The sequence below is a fragment of the Megachile rotundata genome, chromosome 3 (assembly GCF_050947335.1).
Source record: "Megachile rotundata isolate GNS110a chromosome 3, iyMegRotu1, whole genome shotgun sequence".
In the NCBI taxonomy this organism is placed as follows: domain Eukaryota; kingdom Metazoa; phylum Arthropoda; class Insecta; order Hymenoptera; family Megachilidae; genus Megachile; species Megachile rotundata.
This window is the reverse complement of record NC_134985.1, coordinates 11,535,942-11,563,374: the sequence shown is the minus strand read 5'-3', so window position 1 is coordinate 11,563,374 and position 27,433 is coordinate 11,535,942. Positions and strand designations below refer to the sequence as shown.

Here is a 27,433-nt window from a genome sequence, read left to right as displayed (position 1 = left end):
TCAACGATGACAAGTGCCTACCAAAGATCTTATGACCAAAATTAGAATGCCATAGATAAGAATTTAATATTTGCAAGATATAAATGTATTATTAATCGCTCCACGTATTCCTGTCTTTTATATAATTCAAAGGTACTCGAATGTTTGCTTTTAGCCATCTGCCGCCATATTACGCTTTCACTCCTCCATCATTGTTTTTCCTCCTTTTCCGCGTAGTTTTTTTCTTAAATACATAAAGTTTGTTCAAGGATAACGGGATGCACTTGGTGGATGACTAATAAAGGCCAACGGGAGGCCTCGAGGCATCATCAAAATGCTAATTCGCAGCTTAACGTGCGTCATGTTTGTTTAACGAGAACGTTGATAGTTCCGGGGAGACGGGAAATCGACCAAGAATGAAAGCGGTTTAGTAAATGTGTCAGGAAATAACGGCACCGACGAAACAATACGAACGCGTGGATTCGAATGCGAATATATTCGTTTAGCAATTAACGTTGACTATGGCTGACTCGAATCGATGAGACGTCTCGCGCTAATCGGGTGATTTGTATTGCGAATCCATCATGCGTGTTGCATTTTTTAATCGGTTGTCACAAAAGTCTGACACGTCGTTTATTTTGAAGACGATTATGTCAGTGTTCGAGACAGTCGATACTAAACATTGTAAGCGTCTTATGTAGGGGAGAGCTGTTGAAGTAATATTTTTTACATTTAGGATAATTGTTGATATTGAAGGTATAAAGGAACTACAAGAAAGTGTCATAAGAAAGTGCTGATCGGTCTGATCGACGCTTTAGCTTTTCAATGATTAGTTAAGGAGCTATTTTTCCACAGTCAAGGAGTTATGTTTATCATGTCATGTCATGACGCACATTTATTATATTTCAGTGCGTCACAACTCATATTTACCACACCTGAGTGCGTCACACTGTCCAATTATGACAAAGGGTGGTTTTCAAACTGAGTATGAAAGTAATCAGTTCATCAGTTCATCAGTTTACGAATTTGAGAGTGAATGTAGCATAAAATGTGGAAGATTCGAGCCTCCATAAGCGGCATTTTCCTCGAATGACGATACGCGTTAAGGAGGCTCGTCGCGTTAATAAAACGCAGTTCGAGGAGGTCGGGGTGACACAGGAAAGCGTATGAATCAGTCTTGACCACATAGCCGCAACGTTTCACGTGCGTGCGTGGTCAGAGGAGCCAGAAACTCCACGCGTTCGGTTTCCTCCTGTGCACGAGTCGTCGCATGCGTGAAATCAGGGTGCGGCTACGCGTGTTTCCTCCCCTTTCCTTCCTCTAGCCCTTTCGTGTCTATTTTGCGTTTCTTCGCGTCTTTCCCACGTCATCCCGTTTTTCCGCTCGTTTCTGCTCATAGCAGCGTCCTCGTCCATCGTTCGTCCTCTTCTCCGTGTCCATTTAGCAAATTGATTCCATAATGCAGTCCGCTTCGTGGCTTCTGGCGTGATGATTTAAATGGCGGGTTATGGACACACGCATGTCGGGAAACGATCAGATAAATTTCTACTACGAAGAAGTGACGAGATACGGGGATGATTGGAAGGGCGTGTTAGGGTTTAATGCTCGTGAAATTTGTAAAACGATGGCAGTGGATGTCATCTGTCTTTAATGTACTGGGCATTCAATAATCACTATTTTTCACTATAGTAGATAAGCTCGGGACGCACTCATGACGCACTCTGGATAAGCCTCTGACGGACTGATGACGAACTCACGACGCACCTTTGATACGATTGTGACGCATTCATGACGCACTCTTGACGTACTCTTGATACGATCGTGACGCACTCATGACGCGCTCGTGATACGTTCGCGACGCACTCATGACGCACTCGTGACGCATTCGTACTTCAACTGTGATCAATTTTATTCGAATTTTGAATATACTTCAATTTGGCGTTCAAATCTAATTGTAATTAATGTAGTGAACGATTGCAAAATACCTAATTGACATAACATTTCAACATTCTTTGTCTGTTTTAATATTGTAGCTATAATTAGACAGTTCAGACTGACCTGACCAAATCATAGCGCAAGACGTTAATAAAACTTGCTCTTCGTGCAAATTGAATTGAATCTACTGTTTGAGAACGGTGTGACAAAAATTCTCAATTAATTATTACTATTCATGTACTAGTAGTTAATGAATTATAGTATAATTATTATACAGTACGTTCTGTCTTTTATAATTTTTTAACAGATGAGAACGTTTCTGACCGTCAGAATGATTTTAATAGCGAAGATCATCGAAGGCGAAGAGATGAAGCCGATACAGAAGTAGACTTGCGATTTTGTAATTAACTGACGTTGCGTTTGTTTGAAAGGTTCCGCACGCGCGAATCGCTAAACCGATCGACGGAGTAATTAAGTGACGATTAACGAATTATCAGAGGAACACGGGCCATTCTTCCTCGGCAAGAAACCGAAGATTAATGATAACCGGTACGCAGCGGGCAAAAGTTCGTTCGATTCGGAGCGACGGTGCGTGCGAGTTGCACGCCCTGCTGAGTCACGTACGCGCCGTTTTGATATCTGTATTTGGTAACGATCGTCGATATGATTAACAAAATATTCGACGGTCGTGTCAAGACGCCGAGGAAACAGCTGTGTTTGCATGGGCGTGACTTTTCAGATAGGGTGGATGTACCTTTTGCGGCCACCTTAAGAATTTTTACGACTTCATTTCTAAAACTACGTATAAAATAGAGAAAATATTGTGTCCAGACCTGTATTCGTTTAGTCGTAAAAAAGGAAAAATATTTGGAAATTGTGTAAAGTTGTTCAGGGAGCTGTGAACAAGTATCAGGAAACATAACCTAAAATATGAATTACACTTTTACATTTTTTATAAAAGAATTTACGAATGAATTATAAAAGATTAATTAAGAACTTGAATTTATACATGACATGTTCAAAAATGAATACCTAAGTTAACTAAATAAATTATGAAATTTTATTTATGGATTCTATTAATGTTAGTGTTGTAACAAAATTAATACAATGATTGCTACAATAAATTACGACAATGATTACTACAATTGCTTACTGCAGTGAATTACTACAATAAAGTATTACAATAAATTATTACAGTAATATTCTACAATAAATTACTACAATAAATTAGTACAATAAATTACTACAATAAATTACTACAATAAATTAGTACAATAAATTACGACAATAAATTACTACAATAAATTATTACAACAAATTACTACAATAATATTCTACAATAAATTACTACAATAAACTACTACAATAAATTACTACAATAAATTATTACAATAAATTACTACAATAATATTCTACAATAAATTATTACAATAATATTTTACAATAAATTACTACAATAAACTACTACAATAAATTACTAAAATAAATTTGTATAATAAATTACTACAATAAATTACTGCAATAAATTAGCACAATAAATTACTACAATAAATTAGGACAATGATTAATACAATAGTTTACTACAATAAATTACTGCAATAAATTAGTACAATAAATTACTACAATAAATTATTCTAATAAATTACTACAATAATATTCTACAATAAATTATTACAATAAATGAGTACAATGAATTATTACAATAAATTTCTACAATAATTTCTACAAAAAATGACAAACATTGCAATGTGCAATTCTTATTTCAGATACTCGTCAGACATTACTACAGAACCTGGTAAAACCTACAGAATCCAGGTAAAACCTGGATTAAAAAAAAGAATTTTAAAGCCAATAAGATTAAAAATATTTCTAATTACATGTAAAATATCATTAAGTCGCACGATTGCATCCCCAATAAGTCCATACAATTAACTAACGATAAAAAACCTATTAGTTCATATTAATTCAAATAAACCAGTCGACATTACTAACTATGTTGAGTATTAAAGTATAAAATCGATGTCGGACATTCGTTCGTAACCGGTTTCTTTTCCATAGCTCCGATATTTGGCGTAATTTACACGTTTTCATTTACACATTTGAAATATCAATATTCGTTTCGGATAACGGTCTATGTTTCTCGCGAAAAGTCTCAAGGATCCCGTGAGCAGGCTGCCATTCTCGAGATTCACAAAATTTTACGTTGTCACCGGAGAAACCAGTTCGCTCGCGCGCATATGTGTGCGTGGCACACACATGTGGGTGCCCCGCTGGTTTTCGCGTGGAATTTATTACAAATTATCCTGCGAGCAGTTAGAATCGATTAAAATTTTTGCACGCGGTCGAACGTGTTCCGAGATACGTTTTCTCCGGGTACAAGGAAACGCGCGGAAAATCGAGCCATGAAATGTTAACAAGCGTTTTTTACATCCACGGATTGCTATAAATCGACCTCGTTTTCTAGGTTCTTCTAAATCGAAAGGAGTTCTGGCTAGAGGAAGTATATATCAGCGGTATTGAATTACTTCATTAAACTGTGCTTACTAGTTCATTGCTCGTTTTAATTACTTGAGGAACAGGTGCAATTTTTTTGCAAAAATGTGGTTGTATTTTTAATAAATACTAGTTATACTTATCTCGGTATACGAAATAAAATGTAACAAGTAATATGATGTGATATGTAGTGTTTAATAATTATATCTAATAGGAAATGATAATTCATTGTACTGATATTAAATAAGTTTAGTCAAAAACAAACTGTATTTAAAATTAGTTAAAATATAACAAGTTGAATTTGAAAAAAGATATAATTAATTTTGTCTTTAACCTCATTGAAAATTTCAAAAAATTCATTATGCAGAAATAGGAATGAATAACACGTGAAAACGTTACATTCTGATCGTGAACCCACGTTCGATGAAAAGAAAATATTCTTCACGTATTTCCTTATTCGTTCCTGAACTGACGGTTTCCACATTGTGCGTAACTATCTTGGTTTTCAATCAATTTTCTTGATACCTTCCTTTAGAACGGAACAAAACGGTCGTCGCAAACATCGCGATAGCGTGTGGACATTCGTGCGAAAGTTACTGAACCGTAAGTTCTTCTGATTTATTCGTAAATTCAACTTTCGTAGCGGTTAATGTATTCAATCAATAAAAAATGAGCAACCTCAAAGGAGAAATTTCCAGACAGATCCGAGAATTACAAATTGCTAAGAGCAATGTCTCGTGATCGAGGCATTTGTACAGAAATAACTCAGAATAATAATCGGACGACGAGGATCGAGATTCCAAGGGCTGACACCGGTGTCCACCGTTACACGTGTGTCGCACACGGGAGTTATGCGTGTGTACGTCGTATACGACGCACGGAGCATTAGCATGCGGTGATTTATGAATTTATTTTTAATATTTTCGTCTTTACGGGCGCCGTTAGATCCACCCATCGTTTTATTATGCGACACTTGCCGCTTGCGTTGCGCAATCGGAATGCGATACACGTTTCTAAGAATACCGTTTTCGAATTTCTAAATAAAACTTCTGATTACTTTTCGAGATCGTTCCTCTGTTTCTAACTCCGACTTTTTTTTGGACATACTTTCTCTCTACCTAATTTGAAAAGTTCATTAATTGAAACTTGATTTTTTTTGGTAATATTTTTTGATGGTGATAGGAAGAACCATTTGAAAGAATCTTGTATTTTTGTATTCTTGTATTTTTCGTATTTTTTATATTTTTATATTTCTTGTATTTTTTGTATTTTTTATATTTCTTGTATTTTTTATATTTCTTGTATTTTTTGTATTTGTTTATATTTCTTGTATTTTTTGTATTTGTTTATATTTCTTGTATTTTTTGTATTTTTTATATTTCTTGTATTTTTTGTATTTGTTTATATTTCTTGTATTTTTTGTATTTTTTATATTTCTTGTATTTTTTGTATTTTTTATATTTCTTGTATTTTTTGTATTTGTTTATATTTCTAGTATTTTTTGTATTTTGTATATTTCTTGTATTTTTTTGTATTTTTTTGTATTTTTTGCATTTTTTATATTTCTTGTATTTTTTTGTATTATTTGTATTTTGTGTATTCTTGTGTATTTTTTTCGTTCATTGAGAAATTAAAAGGATATTTAATGAATTTTCAAAGTGGTTTCTAAAATTAACAGTAAATGAGTTATAAATTAATTGCATCGACATATTACAACAAATGACAACTTAATTAAAAAGTATGTATTAATTATACATGAAATATAACTTAATTATGAAAATTAACTTCAGAAAAATGATAAATTAATTATAAAATTGTATTAATGGCAGATAATTTACAAAGTAATTACAAAACAGGTGTTCATCACAAACAAATTATAAATAAATTACAAAGTAATTATATAGAGGTACTCATTACCAATAACTTGAAAATTAACTGCAGTATGTTACTTATACATAAACTTCAAGTTAATTACCAATATACTTGGAGTTAATTACACAAAGATATTACGAATAAATTGTAAATTAATTAAAAAGAATGTACTACTTATGAGTTAATTATAACAATGTATTAATTACAGGTAAATTATGAATTAATTACAAAATAAGTGTTCATTGCATATAAATTATGAATTAATTATAGACGTGTATTAATTGTATAACTACAATTTAATTACAATAAAGTATTACTTACAAGGAAATTTCAAATTAATTACACAAAATGTATTAATTGCAATGAAGTATTAATTTCAAATAAATTACAAATTACACAGAAAATGTATTAATTACAAAATGGTGTTAATTTCAAATAAATTACAAATTACACAGAAAATGTAGTAATTAAGAAATGGTATTAATTTCAAATAAATTACAAATTACACAGATAATGTAGTAATTAAGAAATAGTACTAATTTTAAATAAATTACAAATGACACAGAAAATGTATTAATTACCAAAAAGTATTAATTTCAAATAAATAACACATTGCACAGAAAATGTGTTAATTCCACAAAAAAACTATTAATTTCAAAATAAATAACAAATAGCACAGAAAATGTACCAATTACAAAATAGTATTAATAGCAAATAAATTGCAAATTAATTACAGAAAATTTATCAATTACACTGAAAATTTATTAATTACACACTAACTACAAAAACATGTATCGATCACAGATAAATTAATTATAAATCAATTATTAAACAACGATTAACCCCAGTTCTAAGGTGACGATTCGCAGGAACGCCGCATACAGATTATATAATAACTATTCGAGGTGCGATGATTAATATCGCGTTTTCCATGATCGTGATGAATGAAGACAGTCTCAAAGGTTGTTTGCAAATTAATTGTCGCGAACGTTTACTAGTCGACAGAAAATTATACCGGGGGTTAAACGATATTCATTTGGTGACAGTTCGATTAATATGCGACGTTTAACAGAATCGCGAAAAGATCGGCGCAAAGAATGATCGTTTACGCGCCGGAGAGCGATTCTTAATTGAGATCATTTCATCGACTTCAAGAAACACGAATTACCGAGTTCTTGACTTCATTGGGGATTTGGAGATTTGGAGAATTGGGAATTTTGAGAATTGGTATTTTGGAGAGTTGGGAATTTGGAGATTTGGGAATTTGGAGATTTGGGAATTTGGAGATTTGGGAATTTGGAGATTTGGAAATTTGGAAAATTGGGAATTTGGAGATTTGGGATTTTAGAGATTTGGGAATTTGGAGATTTGGGAATTTGGAGAATTGGGATTTTGGAGAATGGGGATTTTGGAGATTTGGGAATTTAGAGAATGGGAAATTTGGAGAGTTGGGAATTTGAAGAATTGGAATTTTGGAGAATTGGGATTTTGGAGATTTGGGAATTTGGAGAATTGGGAATTGGAGAATTGGGAATTTGGAGAATTGGAATTTTAGAGATTTGGGAATTTGGAGATTTGGGAATTTGGAGATTTGGGGATTTGGAGATTTGGGAATTTGGAGATTTGGGAATTTGGAGATTTGGGAATTTGGAGATTTGGGAATTTGGAGAATTGGGATTTTGGAGAATGGGGATTTTGGAGATTTGGGAATTTGGAGAATGGGGAATTTGGAGAGTTGGGAATTTGAAGAATTGGAATTTTGGAGAATTGGGATTTTGGAGGTTTGGGAATTTGGAGAATGGGGATTTTGGAGATTTGGGAATTTGGAGAATGGGGAATTTGGAGAGTTGGGATTTTGGAGATTTGGGAATTTGGAGAATGGGGATTTTGGAGATTTGAGAATTTGGAGAATTGGAATTTTGAAGATTTGGGAATTTGGGGAAAGGGGATTTTGGAGATATGGAAATTTGGAGAGTTGGTAATTTTAAGAATTGGGAGTTTGGAGATTTGGGAATTTGGAGAATGGAGATTTTGAAGATTTGAGAATTTGGAGAGTTGGGAATTTGGAGATTTAAAAATTTTGGTATTTGATGCCTTGAACATTTATTGATTTTAAAAATTGAAATTTTGAAAGTTTGAAATTTCAGTTCCAAATTTCCAAAACCACAAACTTCGAAATTGTTTAACTCCTAAATCCACATCATACATCAACCACCTTCCTCCCCCTCCCTACGGGCTAAACGATATTCATTTGGTGACAGTTCGATTAATATGCAACGTTTAACAGAATCGCGAAAAGATCGCCGCGTTTACGCGATTCTTAATTGAGATCATTTCATTGACTTCAAGAAACACGAATTACCGTATTCTCGACTTCATTGAAGTAACGTTACGATCAGAATCTTCTTTCCTTAATTAAATTTTAATTCCTGAAGCTTAAATCATCCTTCCGGTTACGCAGCTATCGCGGGTAATAAGATGGATCGGATAACAGGATAATCGAACGAATTTCAATTACGTGCATTCATTTCGAACGATTGCTCTTAATGAAGCAGCCGAGAACGCTTCGAATAATTACAATTTATTCAAGCCTGATCGGTGATGTTTCCGTTATAAACCTGTTTTAATCGATCGAAGATCGTGAAACCATAACTTCGTTTCAAGGTGCTTTAGAAAGAGATGTTAAACTTCCGAGGCAACTGCGCCGAGTTTTTGACTCATTTTCTTACTTAATATGTGTGCCATAAAAGTGATAAGTGTTCGGGCATTTATTACGTAGCAGAAAAAATTGTAGCATATGATTAACTCGTTCGTTAACGCTGGTCGGCTGTGCTGACAATTTTGTGTGGAAACTGGGACTCGCAAATACTGTTAACATGATTGCTATAGCAATTTAATGTAGATATAATTGGGAATTTATTCGTAGATCACAATATTTCCAAATTGTAATATTCTCAAGTTCCAGTATTTTCAAATTATAATATTTCCAAATTCCAATATTTTCAAATTCCAGTATTTCCAAATTCCAATATTGCCAAATTTCTATATTACCAAATTGCAATATTTCCAAATTTCAATATTACCAAATTGCAATATTTCCAAATTCCAATATTTCTAAATTCCCATATTTTCAAATTCCAATATTTCCAAATTTCAATATTACCAAATTCCAATATTTCCAAATTTCAATGTTACCAAATTCCAATATTTCCAAATTCCAATATTTCTAAATTCCCATATTTTCAAATTCCAATATTTCCAAATTTCAATATTACCAAATTTCAATAGTACCAAATTCCAATATTTCCAAATTTCAATATTACCAAATTGCAATATTTCCAAATTCCAATATTTCTAAATTCCCATATTTTCAAATTCCAATATTTCCAAATTTCAATATTACCAAATTCCAATATTTCCAAATTTCAATGTTACCAAATTCCAATATTTCCAAATTCCAATATTTCCAAATTCCAATATTTCTAAATTCCCATATTTTCAAATTCCAATATTTCCAAATTCCAATATTTCCAAATTCCAATATTTCCAAATTCCAATATTTCCAAATTCCAATATTTCCAAATTCCAATATTTCCAAATTCCAATATTTCCAAATTCCTATATTTCTAAATTCCCATATTTAAAAATTCCAATATTTCCAAATCCTTGCATCCCCGAATCCCTACACCCCCAAATTTCTACATCCCCCAAATCTCTACATCCCCAAATCCTTACATCCCCAAATTCCCACATCCTCAATTTCCCACATCCCCAAATTCCCACATCCTCAAATTTGCAAATCCCCAAATCCCTACATCCCCAAATTCCCACATCCCCAAATCTCCATTCGCACAGATCCCTACATACCCCAAATCCTTACACCCCCAAATCTCCATTTCCACAGATCCCTACATACCCCAAATTTCCCTCATCATCAAATCCTAATGTACCCAAATTTTCATTCTCACTCGTCCCTAATTCCTATCTTCCCAGATATCATAAAGACCTAGAGAAACAGTTCCCATTTCATTACCATATTTCCCGCCAAAAATTCCGATTTTCTCATACTTTACACGTACTAAACACTGAAATAAAAAACTACTTAACTAGAAAACTACCATTCGAAAAATCCAATCTGATAATTTTTCCTACGGTCGGTATGTACTTAAGAATCCTGATTTCACCGTGAACCACGTGGGCGATTGATCGATTCGAAGATCTATTCGTTACGAGGCTGCACGTAGCCGGCCGTAGGAAAGGCCACTAACGGAGTTGGCTAGAATAAATTGTTAATTACACGGAACCGTGGTGGTTAAAGAGCGCGTGGGAGCTTTTCGTTACGGGACCGGTTTCGGCGATGCCGATTAATTTTCACACTCGGTTTCTAATTGGAAAGGATCCTGCGGCCGCTAGGAAACGCGACGTTTGTTTGCGGAAGTGTAACTCCGTGGCCGATAATTGAACACGGTGATCAGACTTTAAAAACGTTACGGCGAAAGTGTAGCGTGTTTTGTCGCTGACCTCTCTTCTCGCCCCGTCACACTGTTGATTTATGGTTTTAGAGGTTAATTCCACACGACTTAACGACTCTGTCCATTGTTAATGTCGTTAAATTCTAAAGATACTGCTATAGGGGATACATTATGGAGTGGATATATACAGGGTGTCTCATTCTTTTATCTAATTCATTGTTTCATCAAATTTTACCATATTATTACACACACAAAAATATTACACTAGTATAGGCTTTTGAGTACTCTATTAAAAAGTACGAAAGTCTATGACGAAAGTACAAAATGACTTTGTTCAATTTTCAAGTAAAATGAATTGGGGTACAATTTCGACGTACCCCAATGCGCATGCGCATAGTGCACAGCGCAGGGCTGATTCGAATCCTTCCGTTTGTTGCTGAGTTAATCTAGTAATACACGTCTGGACTAAAATTATGTACGAGTATAAAGAGTACACAAGGCGATATTCAACAATACTTTTCAGAGAGAGACAGGATACCAATTTGAATGCCCAAGTCAAATGAATCGGGGGTGAGAGTGTTTCGACGCATTTCGAAATGCGCATGCGCACAGAGTGCAAATATGGCGGTCGTCAAAAAACGGTTTAAACTGCACATTCACCAGTAATTTATTTGTAATAAATATTTTGTCCTTCCTCTGTAACACATTCATCTGTATTTTCTGATACATAGTCATTTCTTTATAAGTTATTTGTAATAGTCATTTCTGTACGCTTAAAATATATTGTGTATGTCTTTCTTTTTCTACTTTTCAATCTTGTAAAATTGATGTAAATACTTCGAAAGCCGATGTTAGTAATACAGAGAAAATTTATGACAAATAGATTTCTAATTATTAGAGGTTGACGTGAAAGATTCAGTTGATTTTCCCACTCGTTTAGGGAACCAATTTAAAGGGACATTTTCTGAATAACAAAGGTACCTGAAGTGTCTTTCTTCTCTCTACTATTATGGTTTCTTTCACCGTACTGTGGGGTCAGCCGTATTAAATATGTTCACCCTGCATCTCTTATTGATGTAAAAGGGGTAAGAAATATCGAATAGCTTGAGCGGTTCGAAGAGATTGCGTGATCGGCCAACATCAATTTCGAGGGTGATTCTCGTCGCTGTCGGAAGAGCCTCGAAAATTTCGAATGCCTCTGTAATCGAAGGACCACCTCCTGATGCTCGAAGCTGAATAAGGAGAATGCGTGAACCATCTTCCTCCTCTGCGCCGCCATTTACTTTTTTCTTCTTTTGTTTTCATTCTCTGCGATAATGGCACTCACGCGCCGTGGCTTAATAATACAGAATATTAATGACTTGGTGTATCTTCGTAAGATCGGTGGGTGTTCAATGAAAGAGGAAAAAAAACGATGAAATTTCAAGTGGGGTTTGCGTTAAAGTTGCGACGAGGCTTCCAGCTGGATGCAATTTCAATCGTGCTGGTTAAAATAACTGTTCTGACGAATAAGAGGAAATGTCTTCGTGTGGATTAGTTGATTCCTTCAGTGACTTTTGTATTTATTATAGAGAGAAAAATCAGGACTTAGAAATTTAGAATTTTTTGAGCTCTGCAGATTTGGTGCGTTGGGGATTTGAATATTGAATAAATTAGCAAATTTAAGAATTTGGGGAATTTGAAAGTGTATGGAGGGATTTGAAAATCTCAGAGTTTGGAAAATTTGAAAATATGTGGAGTTCTAGAATACTGAGAATACAGAATACTGTGAATTTTAGAATTTGTACAAATTGAAGAATTCAATTGAGGAATTTGGAAATGTAAAAATTGAAGAATTCGGGAAACCTGGAAACTTGCGAATGTTTCTGCAATTTGCGATTCAACAATTTTTAAAACAGCGAATTCTTAGTACTACAAATTTGTGTATAAGAGTTCCTAATTATAACTTGATAATATAATAATAATATAATAATATGAGTCATATACATTCTTTCCCTGAACAATATCTTTCCAAATCCTGCTACCTAATTACTATACCTCACTAAAACTGGTTACCTAAACGAACCACTTACAGCAAAGACGAATTCCGTCTCGTTTCAATTAAAATCACAGCTTCATCGAACGACGAAAGGCAATATCGTCGCTCTTTGACTGCACGTTGAACAACAAACAGTACCCCGGCGGTGTCATATTAATGAAGCATACAAGCAGGAACTCGTTCGACACCATAGCTTACACAACGCGCTAATTACGTTATCTAATACGTTCGAGGTGTACACGGAGTCGTGGCAGTCTGGCACGGTTTCGCCATCGATGGATGTAACTTGACGCATTCCTGTTCATTATCTAATTTGCCGATCGTTTTGCAGGCTCACGTGCCCCGAGCCCTATTTCGTCAGCGAGGGCTTGTACGCCATGTTGGAGGAGTTGGAGAACACGCGTGAGGTTACTCTACACGTGATGACCATCGGCAACTTCATCAACGATCCGGCTAAGGTAAGTCGTTCATTCTTACGCAATCATTTTCTTTTGGCTATGGACCTGATTTTAGGTCTACAAATTAAATTCACGCAACTGTTTATTTTAAATTTTGAGTATGGTCAAACATTGGTGAGCATCGAAGACGTTTTTATACATAGTGCTAGAGGCAGAATATAAATTCAACATAGCATTGCAGATATAGAACGCTATTAAAAGGAGTTGTAGCTAAGGTGATTTTGAACAACTTTCTTCTTTATACAAGTGAAGTTTGAAGTTCCATTTTTGAATTATTAATGAAATCACATGAGAATCACTTCAGCTAGAACCTCCTTTGTGGGAGTGACATTACTTATGAGTCACCCTGTATATGTATACATATTTTCTCATTCTAATAATGGAGAATGAGTTTGTTCCTTATGACTAAATAAAGTGCAGTATGTTTTTGGAGTTTGTGGCTATTGCTAGGATGATTTGGTAGCAAATATTGCTGAGACAAGACATGCTTGATCACATTAGACAATACATTGATCATCTAATAATGAATTTCGAATTTGAAACATCCTCAACACACCCACTAAAAAACAGTCACTCTGTATATGTATATATATTTTCTCATTCTAGTAATGGAGAATGACCTTGCTTCTTATGACTAAATAGAGTGTAGTATGTTTTTGGAGTTTGTGGCTATTGCTAGGATGATTTGGTAGCAAATATTGCTCAGACAAGACATGCTTGATCACATTAGACAAAATATTGATCATCTAATAGTGAATTTCGAATTTGAAACATCCTCAACACACCCACTAAAAAACAGTTAACACAAGATTATTTCACTCAAGAAACCAAATAAGTTTCATCTAAAAAAACTTTGTTTTATCATCAACCGTGGGACGTTTGAAATGTCCCACCCAGTGCATTCATAAAGAGTCCAAAATCCGCAAAGAATGTTTTTATTCCTCTGGAAAATTAGCCGCGGCGTAATAACAAGCAGATAGTCGAATAAATAAAAACACGGCTAATTGCAAGCACGGGGATGTCGGTTCATTCGTCGACCCTTCGTTATCTGACGCGAGCACCGATTAAAATTACGTACGACCATGTAGAACCGTACGTCGGTCTCGCACGTTGCCCGGGCTATCTCCGGGCCCTCTTCTCGGGTCGCTAATTAAATGCAACGGCTAATTAGATAACTGATAAAAGGTTATGGCGGTCCGCGAGCCGCACGATGTACTTTTGGCTCCTCTTACATTCTCTCTAGTTCATTATCCTTCTCTCACCGCCACAGTTCTCTTGTGTTTCTCATCTTTTTCCTCTTATCCCCCGATGTTGCTTTTTTCCGTTCCCTTATCTTGTTCTCTTGCTTCTTGTTCCTCTTCGAAGTTTCTTATCTGACTTCATTTCTTGCCTCTGTTCTCTGCTCTTCTTCCTCTTTCAATCTTTCTCCTAAGATTCCCTCTTTGTCCAAACATCGGATTTGTTTCTTTTTCTTCGACGTGTTTTTGCTCGTTAAGCTACTTTCTCCGCTTGCCACTGTAATCCTTTCTCTTATGCGTATTTTCGTTGGCTAATTTGTTTGTTTGAACTTGATGCTCTTTATCTTGTATTCTTTTGCTTCGCCTGGCATCTCTTTGCCGAGGGTTCCGCCCGCTTTATCCGCTACATCTGTGTTTTCTTGTCGTGGGTTATATTTCATTTTCTTCCCTTGCTCTTCGGGCTTTATCTTCAATAGCTGTTTGTTTCTTCTCGCTGTTTCTTTTCCTCTCCCACGATGTGAGCCCTGTTTGTTGTTCGTTCTTCCTTCATTTCTTCTTCTGCTAACACGAATGAAGTACGAGTTACAACTGTTGCTTCTGTTGTTAATTATTATTCCTTGTCTTCTTTCGGGCCGTACGTTCGCGGCAGACCTGTGTTATTCTCGTGTACAATGAGGATAAATCTGTATTTTATTATGTTGTACGGTATTACGGTCTGTTAGTGGCAACACGATGCACTTTTGTTATTCCAATCATTTCTCAACGAATGAAAAGTGACTCGGGCTTTCAAATGAAATTTTAATACTGTATGAATTAAATGGAACAAACTTTTTAATGACACGTATGAAGATAAAGTCACTCGTATGACTACGACAAGGTTCTGCAAGAAATTATAAATTTATATACAAAATGTTTTATGCGATTATCAGTAGGTAGAATGCATTTGTTAACTTAATTTATAATAATTATTAGCTACGTAAATACAGACTCACTAGCAGCAACCTCATTTTTATTAAAAAATGACTGTAACAGCAAAATGAAGTAACATTACACATCAGTGTTTATATTTATTTTTTCTAATTTAACGTCGTCTTTTCATTTCTTCTGTATTTATGTTTCTTCCCCTTGTCTTACCGTTGTAACCATAAGTGCCCCGCATTCACCCTTTTCCACGGTTCTTCGAAACAGTTACTTGCGTTAATTCCGCCCCGAAACTCGAAACTCGGCTCGAATGCCAGCGTCGATGAGGTATCCGCGACCTTGAGACTTTAAAGGCTTCGCTTTGGATAGCAGCATAGAATGAGCAGCGACGTGGGAAATCTAATTAATGCGTTTTTACTTGGAACGAAGTACTACGTGGAACACCGTTCCGAGAACTCAGCTGGTGTGCTCTAGGTGGTGCAACTCGGACACGTGCTCGTTAATCTCCTAGCGTACGCTAAGATTGTGGGGTAGTGATCCGTTTTGCACTGGCTCGCGAGTAAATATTCCATATAATTAGCTTCCTTGTGCATTAGTTTCCTTATACTCTGTTGTACATTTCTGTGCTCATGGATTATCGAATCAGTTGAGGGAAGACTTTCAAGTTCTTCTTAATTTTTTAAATTGTAGATTTTCAGAGTTTGGGATTTGGAGATTTGGGGATTTCAAGATATAGAGGTTTTGAGATTTGGGGATTTGGGGATTTTGGGGATTTTGGGGATTTGGGGATTTGGAGATTTGGAGATTTGGAGAATTGGGATTTTGGAGATTTGGGAATTTGGAGAGTTGGGAATTTGGAGAATTGGGATTTTCGAGATTTGGGAATTTGGAGAGTTGGGAATTTGGAGAATTGGGAATTTGGAGAATTGGGATTTTCCAGATTTGGGATTTTCCAGATTTGGGATTTTCCAGATTTGGGAATTTGGAGAGTTAGGAATTTGGAGAATTGGGATTTTCGAGATTTGGGAATTTGGAGATTTGGGAATTTGGAGATTTGGGAATTTGGAGATTTGGGAATTTGGAGATTTGGGAATTTGGAGAGTTGGGATTTTTGAGATTTGGGAATTTGGAGAATTGGGATTTTGGAGATTTGGGAATTTTGAGAGTTGGGATTTTGGAGATTTGGGAATTTGGAGAGTTGGGAATTTGAAGAATTGGGATTTTGGAGATTTGGGAATTTGGAGAGTTGGGATTTTGGAGATTTGGGAATTTGGAGAGTTGGGAATTTGGAGAGTTGGGATTTTGGAGATTTAGGAATTTGGAGAGTCGGGAATTTGAAGATGTGGCGATTTTTAAATTTTGGGATTTGAAGACTTGAAGATTTGGAAATTTTTAAAATTGAAATTTTGAAATTTAGAAAGTTTGAAATTCCAATTCCAAATTTCCAAAACCGCAGACTTCGAAATTATTTAACTCCTAAATCCACAGTACACATCTACCACCCTCCTCCTCCCCCTCGGACCATAAAGGAACATACTTCACCTTTATAATTACCCTCTCAATAAACAAGCAGACCAAACTAAGTAAACAGTAAACTAACCAAACCCAAATAAGTAAACTGAAGTAAAATTCAAGATGAAGCGTTACACGAATCTGCAATGTAATCCTTTTTCAACCCCCCAATATTGTACCGACGTCTCAAGCACACATTTAAGATCTCGCAAACGCGATATTACAAATCGTTAATGGTATCGGGAATCCACTTTTTCAAGTGGAAAATAACAGTTCGCGATCTTCTACGATCACGACGACCTTTTTCGTAAAAGTACTCTTTCCCTGTTTACCCGTGTCGCGATTAACGAGTCGAGAAACTGGTTCGCATCCCGGTTCGCACGCCTCATTACCTACCCGAGGGGTTCAAGTATTTTATTTATGCGTCTATAGTCGGCGATAGTTATTATAATTGCTTGTCGCTTACACATGATTTATGAGTACCCTGTTAAACGTTGCCTCTTTAACGGCTAAATTTGTTCGTAATAGCTACAGTAGCCGGGTTAAACGAAAACCCTTCGTTGGTCCCTCAGGGATCGTGACAGAATTGTGAAAAAGTTGAATACATTTTTTGAACAGCCTTTTCACGACTTTTTATTTCCTTCTTGTATCACTGGTCACGTGGAACGTTTAACAAACCTGAGGTGGAATTTTAGCGAAGTTGTCGCTCGGTAATTCCCTGCGCTTGGGGCTCTGTGGGCGAGATCTCTCAAAAATTCAAAAAATGGAGAATTCATTTATGGATTGAATAGATAATCGTTCATTTCTGTATATGTAATAATTCTTAACGATATTTTATATGTTTGCAATGATTGTATGAACTGTAATAGCTGTTGTTAATTGAAAATATCCAAGAATTTATTACGGAATTAGAATTTTTAGATCAAGCTATAATTTTACGATTGGAAACTGTTTATTTACCTTCACATTTATTACACGTAGATCTTAGAAATATAATTCCTTTGCGAATAAAAATATTTGAGCCATCGATATTATATTATTTTCTAATAATATTATATTTTATATTAAAAATTATTGAATTAAACCCACTTCGTTTACTGCAAATTTTTCAACACATGCAATAAATTATTTTAACATAGAAAGAAATAACAAAAAATTAAAATTATAGTAAAAATTGTAGACTTTGAAATACCTACTGAACTGATCTTCAGTGAATTGAGTGGAAACTAAAGAAAAATGCGGAAACCAGCGCCCATTCAAGTGTCTGTAAATCTTCGATGGCTATAAAACAAATAAGCGTCTTAGACGGCCATTAAATAAACAAGCTTCTTAGAATATCAACGTTAATAAAAGCTTCTTAATACGCACCGGAGATATTACACTAATCTGATTGGCAGTACTCTTTGATCGACATTAACTTTCCACTTTTTGCCTGTAATTACGCTCCTTATTTATTAAGCAACAAAAACCAAATTTAGCTTACAGGGTGTTTTATTCGTATCGCAATCTCTTATTTAATCTCTTTATTATAGAAAAATATTTTATTTTGTTGAATGTCCAAATTTTGCTGAGATTATATTTTTATTTTTGAAGCTTGTTATTTGAAACTTACTTAAGTTAGGGAATGCACTTTATATGGAGCTGCCTGTATAAAGTGTCGTTTTCTTCTTTTCCTATAAAATGTTGCAAGTCATCAAGTTTCAGAACAGGGATTCAGTTTCTAATCGTTTATCTTAAACATTTATTCTAAGCTATATACCTTGGCTATCGATTCGTGGATCACAGTTTTATAAGTGTCAGTCTTTACACTCATGTGACGTTATAATTACCGTGATCGATGTTGCGATAATTTAGTGGACTTCGCATTCGAAGTTAACGCAACACGGTGTCAGTGTCAAAATAAGGGAAACCGGTTTCCCTGCAGGTTTGATAACACGATTTGAAGCGACGTCCGTTAACGTTGATGACGCGAGGACGTTAGATCGTAGTAAATGCCACAGGTAGATATTTGTAGCACTCGATTCGAAAGCAACGGAGGGAATTACCGTCGCCATAAAACCAACCGTTTGCAACAAAAGATCGTTGTAACTGAAAATTATTCCTTGTCCGTTCTTATCGTGTTTCTCACCGTCGCAGTTGCATTAATTAAACTTTATTTCTACTTTCGCGCCATCTACACGGTTTATCTTAGCCGTGGAGATTCAATTTGCCACCGAAGCGATGTTTACGACCGCCCCGTGGCCCGAGTGCCACCTATTCCACGTAAATATCGCGTTAACGATCGAACAGAATTTTCAAACTACCACGCAAAATAGCTACATAACCGGTTGGATCTTTTTAGCTAGACACGTCTCGGGCCTTTCGTACTTCGATCACGATCGAGCCGAACGACGTTCCTCGTCAACGTTAATAGTTCGTTGCGAGGAATCCTACTGCACGTGGTATATCATACTGCAGCCGGGGTTAAAGGTTGCGGCCTGTACAAGACACTTCCTTCGCCACGAGCTTCGTTGCATTTGCGTAGCTACTACCTTTCATGTTATTTTCGATGTACGAATGCTCGCCGTTTTATTTTGTCACGCCGTATATTTTATTTTATTGACGTCTGTCTACACCTTTTCCGATACGTGCAGATTATTCGTTGCTCACGCACACAAATTGCCTTCCCGTTACTTGCAACCGGTTGCGTTTAAAACTGAAGTTTACAGTTTCTAGTTTGTATGCATGTTCCCTTTTTAGAAATGCGATAAATTTGAATGTTTAACCCCTGAACGGTTAAATAATGTCTGGAAAGCAGCACCAGATTTTTCTGTGAATAAATGTTTATTTTTACGAAACAATATAACCGAATATTTTTTAATTTCACGAAGCAATTATTTCTTGTTGCCTTTACATTTTCAGCTATTTATAGAAACTTTTACTTGCATTAGAAATTTCTATTTGGAGGCCACTCAACTTGGTAACGTAAACTAGTTGTCTTCATATTTCTTATAAATATGATTTTAATTTCTTCAAAACAAGAAATGTTTTGGGTTAATACAAAAATATTTAGAGTATATTAAATTCTATAACAGTTATTTAATAATAAAATTTGCATCTTGTCAGTTGAGGATGAAAAGTTTTTTTATGGTTAATCAAGTTTGAAGCTCTATTAATTTCTACTGATTATTGACTGCAATGAGATCATTTAACTTGACGTTTTTCACTTATTTACGTTTAAATTATTATAAATAATACAAACGTGTATAAATCACCTTCAAAAAGATTTTATATTTGGTTTTTAATAATATGCAAGTCGCTAAAATTCTTCAATTCTTTATGATATGCGTGCTTACAGTTCTTACTTCTGCGCAGCTCGATGAGCGCATGCGCAGATCAGTACGCGCATGCGCAGAACGGTACACGCATGCGTAGATTACACTAAAGCTGCAATTGAAACAGAACTTCACTACTTTAAATGTTACTTCTTAACAATATTTCTGCTTCAATATGTAACTTTTTAACAACTTTAAACAATATTTATATTTTAATGTTATTTTTTAACAATATTTCTGATAACTGAAGTATTTTCGACAGTCGCAAACAAGATAATAACGCGATGAGAATATCAATGCTGACTTAAATTTGTTCACAGTCTAACGCTTTTACTCGTACAAGGCACCAAATTATTTCATAAAATTTATTTACACGTAAACGAAAATAATAATTAAATAAATAAGAGAACTGCAAAATCCTTGCCATGTGTGTGTTCAATCACGTCCTAACCACAAATGCTCGTATCTTCACATGTCGAATCACGTCAAGCTTCATATCTCGGAATGCAGCATCAGATATGCAAAATCTGAACATTTATCATAAACTTTTGCACATAAGAAACCTCGTCAAACGTCAGACGGTTCTATCGTCGGTTCAATTTAAACTTTACTTTCGAAACTGTCTCGTATCTCAAATTTGAAATTGCCGAAGGAAATCCGAGCGAAGGAAGAGCCTTGTATCTCATTGTCCTGGCGCAATTACGCGACACGAGGGGATCCTGTTTCCTACACGTTGGCCGGCATTACCGAACCGACTCGACGCTGAGAAAAAAGCAACACGTTCGAGCCGCTTTGCGCAATTTTCCTGTGGCCGGTGCTCGTGCAACCACCGACGTTAATAAGGTGTTAGCCGAGCTCGCGCATAATCGAGGAACACGGAGCATAGGATACGACGTTGCAACAAAGCGACGGTGACGGGTACAGACGAGCCATATCCGGGACGTCGGCCAATAAAATTAATCGCTTTTGCTACATCGCCTGAATAATTTATGCTCGCTGCCGTGTCTAGGAATTGGCCGATCATCGTTCGGGACATCGTCCGTGGCGTTCCGCTTGCGACACACGCTCTTCATGGAACACGAGGCCTCATTTGTATTCGTCTGCACCTCGAAAATCATCTTGCGATGAACTGAATTATTTTTCGACCGTCACTCTGCGATTCTTTAGGAAAGGTCGAATTATCACCACTCTTTTCTTACACTGATCTCAAAATTTGACGGGGTTTTCGCTACTTTGAAACTGAATCCCATGTGAAGAATGTCTAATACAAATATACATAAAAATACATTGCATGCACCTCTTATATTTTCAATAATGACTTTTGATTATATCAAAAATTATAATACATTAATGTCAAAAATTATGTCCTGATGAAAATTAATTTTATCTTGAGGCTTGAAAAAATCACCCTTCAAAATATAAAACAAGAAAATTTCGTAACTTAAAAATAATTTGACTGATGGGTTAGAAAACGTAGGAAGAATGATTGCAAAAATTGTCAATTTGAAAAATGGCTCTAAACGAGCTGAAGAGTACAAGAATTTCAGTAGGCAGTCCGCATGAATTTCTGCGACTAAAAGGAGAAGGTCGAAGTGAAATGCTTTATATACCGAGAAAATAGTTCGAACTGTTATGAAGAAGTATAAAAAAGTCTTTACCTTGCCGTGTGTCGCGCGGGTATGGCCATCGACCGCGAAAAGAAACGAATTACATTAGTGTAGTACACGCGGGAGTCCACTATGTTTTCTGCAGTCGATGACGATGGCTCAACTTTCCCAACCTGGGTTAAGCGTCAATTCTTTCCGATCTTAAAAACCGTCCGGACGGGCACCATAGATAGCTCTAGCGACGTTCACGTTTGTCTCAATGGGTTCCCAGTAACCACGAGGTCAACACTCACATCGGGACATGTTTGGACGATGAGAAAACCGGGCAGAGAAAAGAAACTTAATGGCGGAAGATCTTGAGTAAACGCATTTACGTTCGCGAAGTACACCTGCGCATACCACCGTTTTCTTTTCATCGTAAACGAATTCCTCGATAGGTCGCTGGAAAAAGCCTCCGAGCGTTTGCGACATTCGCGGATGCAGATCGCTGAATAGCTATTGTTCCGATTCGTCGTGGAAAGTGAAATTAAATACTTTTGCTCTGAACTGTTGCTCTGTAGATTTTAAGGAGTCAAAATTGAAAGTGGGAAGTCAACGTAAGAATTTAGGAGTCAAAGATGGTCAAAGTATTATGTTTTTTATTGAGAAAACTTCTGCTGACCTGCTTTTCTAGAAAGTAGCTAATATTTATGTGTTTATGCGTTTACATGTCGAAGTCCGCAAAATACAAATAATCTATTCTTTATGGGTCCATAAATCATTGCATGATTTATGTTCGTTTTCCGGACTTCGATAAGTCATAAATGTATACATATGCGCAGTCTATCAATCATATTGTTTATAACAAACAATGTAAAAATCGTAAATAAAGGAATAGATATTCTCTTCAGTTTAGTCTTTTCAAAACGTAACTTTGTTAACATATGTATTTTATTAAATATTTTAAAAATACCACCTGAGTATTTTATGTTAGATATGAAAATGTTAAAATCCTCACAATTATAAATTTCTAAATATTCCCTATTCTGTAATAAATATTTCTATTTGTTCCTAAACGTCAAGATTTCTAAATTAAACAGTATTTATTCTATCAATTTGTTATTTTATATTTGTTTAGTATTATGCGAAGATGGTTGAAAATCCATCAAATCTGTTATCCTATATTTATCACCAATTTGAAAGAACTATTATATTGCGTTTATACCTGAGCAATTAACTCTCTGAACTTATAAATTTGATAAAAACTAAGATTAAGTAAAATTTTCTACATCGGTGAATTATCACCGTCCTGTTGAATATTACATGCCGCCGCTCAAAATAAAGGCAAGTAACATAAATTGCCTATACGGTAAATTTCTACCAAGATTTTAATTTTTTGAAAGTCTACCATGTTGCTCATAACTCTTGTACACCTTCGATATAAGAAGTACCTTTCAAGTTCAGTGTAAATTACATATGACTCACACATCGCAAAAAGGTATAAGAAGATTGGAATGTTGAGTGATTATAAATTATTGCATCGCTCAAGATGAGATTGCAACTTTGTTCTTTGCCTTTTATTGCGTAATAAGTGTACATGCTCCGTTGTGTATTATTATAAACACATGTTACGCGATAAATTGTAATTCAATCACCATTTTGTGCCGTTAGGTTCACGATTAAAAACGCAACCTGTTTGCGAATTTTACTCAAAAAATGTATAAATTGTATTACAACTAGAAAAGTAATATTTGTTTATGACGAAGTATTTTGAATTGAAATGATTTCATTAATTTTATTTACATTACGATCGCGTGAAATTGGTAGAGATAGGTACACCACATAACAAATTTCAATATTTCAAAGCTTTTGAAGAAAATAGACCTCAATATATATTTACCTCGTTCAATGGATAAAAGTCAGTACAAATAAAATAAAAATGCGAACTTTTGTAATTTTCCTAAAAAAATTCGAAATGCGTCAAAATGAAGCGTCTCGTAAACATGGTATTAAAAATATGTGGGGTTGCTATACTTAACGCACTAATGGATCGATTAAAACACCCTACACGAGCAAATGTAATCTATAAACATAATCTTGATGAAAAAGAAGAAATTCGTTAATTCATGAACACATACAAGTTCCCTCGCAAAAATAAGAACGTCCTCGAAGCGAAGACGCCATCATTATGCAAGGATCTTCCGCGTCGTCCCAGAAGCGAGTTCATGAAGCAGTAGTCGCATTTCTTTCTTCAGCTGAAACGAGGCTCGCGTTGTCGACGTTAATGCGAAATCTGAACTTATCACGCCACTAAAGACGATATTTACGGTTATCGGGACCGGTGCACCAGCTGCTATACGCTGTAGATCTTGCTCAACTCGTCGGATCCACGGGCCGCAAACAGCCCGGGACCGGACTTCCCGTATCTGGTTCGTAGGTGTTCATTGGCAGTTGTGGTTATTAAGTCGTGGAAAATATTGTTCCGTTGCATGGTTCCGAGGCAACACGCTGAATCGATTCCGTGACATCCGAGAGGTCGTCTAAATCCAATTAACGACGCTATCAACACTGGCGCTAAGTGGTTTGTTTAATGAAAAGAGAGCGCTTTATCTTTTCACTATCAACCTCTTTGCTTGGGAAAATACTTCGGTAGTATTGTACGATAAATCACGCAATCTTATCACCGCTAAATGCCGCACAGAAATCGGTTAGATATAGTTGCGCTGTAATTATCATTATTCAAATTATGCTCTTTTTTATCTCAGATTTTCCATTTACCAGCTTCTGAAATTAACGTAATGGCACCGTCAATGATCACGTTCTGATCAGTTCAGTACATAAATAACATATAATAGATACGTTAGGTATTTCACGGTAGTACATGTATATTAAATTTAGAAAGTTTTGGTTAGGTTAGGTTCGTTAGATTTTGAAGAAATTATGTTTTACCAACAAAGACTTAATTGTTTTGCCTATTTTATTATTTTACACTTCATCAGTTGTTTGATAGGTTTTGTATTAAATGTCATTCATCATTTGACCGGAGAAAATTATTGGCTGTGTATAATTTTTCTTTTTGTATTTAAAGATGATTTAGACAAGAAGTTATTTGTGATATTTATTTTTCACGTTATTGGAGTATGTATGCCTCATTTATAAAAATACATTGAATCATACTTTATTCACTATGAAAGACGTGTTCGACTAAAAATAGAATGACATTTTATAAATAATAAAAGATGCGTTTCATTTATAAAATTGCACGATATATTATTAAAACAAGATATGAATATTAAAATTTATCATGTAACTTGTATTATTTATCATATCAACTCTCAGTAAACTATTTACAGTTTTCACAGTACGAGTTTCACTTTAAAATGGCGGCGACAAAATGGCTGCCGTCGTTGCACGACTAAAATATCTTCAATTGCACAGACTCACCGAATCGTATCTTCCATTTTTTGTGTTCTAAAATTATCCTAAAAAATGTGACTGGAATTTTCACCGATAATTAGTGACAATTTTCACGCTCAGTTTACTACTAGGAATTATAATCACTAAATATACGGTAAAAGCAATTTACCTCACCCCGTTGATCGTTTCTTCATGGAGATTTTAATAAATTGTCGAAGAACCACTGCACAGAGGACGATAACAACGTTTAAGATAAGTCTCCCATGGTTCTATCCGTGATAAGGACACACCGGGAACCGGTTGACTGGATGCCAACCACCGATGTAACGGTGAAACGAACGACCCTGAAAAAATTCGAGTTCGTTAAAACGTATATTGGCCCTTCGTGAAAACGCTTTCGCATTCGCCGAGAACGAGTTGTATCGCGGTTTATTGCCATACGTTTTTACGTTATGAGCTCTTAATCGATCCAGAAATTTGCATACCACCGTGCTAATTACGTGTAATTTAAAATATATACATTTTAGCGGACCTACCTTCGCTGTTGACCAAAAAATGGCCGTTTACCAGTTTTTCTGGCAACGGTACGCGGCAAAAATATTCATATCTTTTGAATAAATTGTTGTGAACTTTTGATAAATTACGGATAAAATTTAGCAGAAGTATTCGTGTTATTTGATTTTTAATTTTTTTTTTAAAGAAAATTCAAATTTGGGTAGAAGAAAAAAATACTTTATTCGAAATACCATTTTACTATCTGCCCTTCAAATTGTCCTCCCCAAAAAATTATTCATATTTTGAGAGAAACCAGTCATCGATTTTTCGACATTTTAACTGTTGTGTTTCTAGAAAAGTACGTGAGCCATTGATGAAAACAAGTGGTCCGAAAGGGCCAAGTCTGATGAGTATGGCGGGAGACAAGAGTATCAACCAAGCACAGAAATTGTGCCTTTAACCGTTTTCTGTGTGTGATGCAGCGTTGTGTTACAAAATCACTTTTCCGTGTTTTCTAGCCCAATCTGGACGCTTTTCGATCAATACATGGTTCAAACTGATTATTCGTTGCCGGTAGCGATCGGTATTAACTGTTTTCACGTGGTTTGAGCTCATGATGACACCTGATCCCACCAAATAGCATTGTCTTCCTTTCGAAGTGATTCTTGCGGTCGATGGTGATGGTTGTGTCAACCTATGACTTTTTGCGTTTTGGGTACCAAAGTAGAACCAAAACATTCGTATCGCGTTAGGACATAAAGTTTCATCGTAAGTTTCTACAAGACGGCTTACATTCGCTTTCTTTTGATCGAACACGAAGACGCGCTGCAACTGCTATTTAGTTTAAATAGGTTAGGGTTTAACCCCGCTGGTTTGGGGTTACTTTTGTCCCACTACCTTCTTTAGAGGAAAGCTTTTATAAATTTTCTTATCGTTCATCTGATTTTTCTGATTTTCGTCCACTATGACACGATGTTCGTAAACATCGCGGGATCTAAATCTCACGAAAATCGCTAGGGAGATCGTGTAAATCGGCCAAGCGGCGGCATTAAGTGCATGCACTCGCCTTGCGGCGCGATTTTGATTTACGACTAATTGCTCGCTGTTTTTCCGTACTTCTTAGCGCGCTTTGCATCTCATGAATGATAAAGTCATTTTCACGCCAGCACCGAGCATTAAATTTGGCGAAACGCTGAAAAATATGTCGTTCCCGCCCTGCGAATTTTTCAAGATGGGTCGCGTGAGAGCTTCCTTTGTATTTGCTAAGAATGTTAAGCAATTTATTTTTGTTTTGGAATACTTGGAATTAAATTTCTTATTTGAGGATTTTATCAGAAGGCGCAATTGTTCAAAATTGTATAATTTTAAATTAGTGTAGATTCTAAGTTTCTCTTCTGTTTTCAGATTTTAGTCATTTGACGAAATTAAATGTATGAAATCGATTAGTGCATTAAGTATATAACTATTTTCTCAGGAAACTGAACTTCTATTTTTATCAAGTTTCAGCATTTTTATTTTGCAACATGTGTAACATAATCTTCCGTAATTTAACTTTTCTAGTATAAAAGTTATCTAGGATAAAAGTAAGTTTGTATAAGAATAAAATTACTACGTTTTTTACCAGAATCTTAGACGTTTACATTTCTGATTCACAGTCTCAGTATTCGCAAATTACCTGACAATAAAATATTAAATGCGTATAA

General features: G+C 35.4%; 1 protein-coding gene across 2 annotated transcripts in view; it reads left to right on the top strand.

Moving 5' to 3' along the window:
- The first annotated feature begins 13,123 nt into the window (after positions 1-13,123).
- The window catches only part of LOC100879000 (UPF0489 protein C5orf22 homolog), a 469,523-nt gene continuing 455,213 nt past the window's right edge, over positions 13,124-27,433 (top strand). For both annotated transcript variants that reach the window (XM_076529511.1, XM_012282437.2), the window contains exon 1: positions 13,124-13,247. In XM_076529511.1, the coding sequence (XP_076385626.1) occupies positions 13,167-13,247 (81 nt within the window). In that variant the 5' untranslated portion in view covers positions 13,124-13,166. The remainder of the gene's footprint in view (positions 13,248-27,433) is intronic.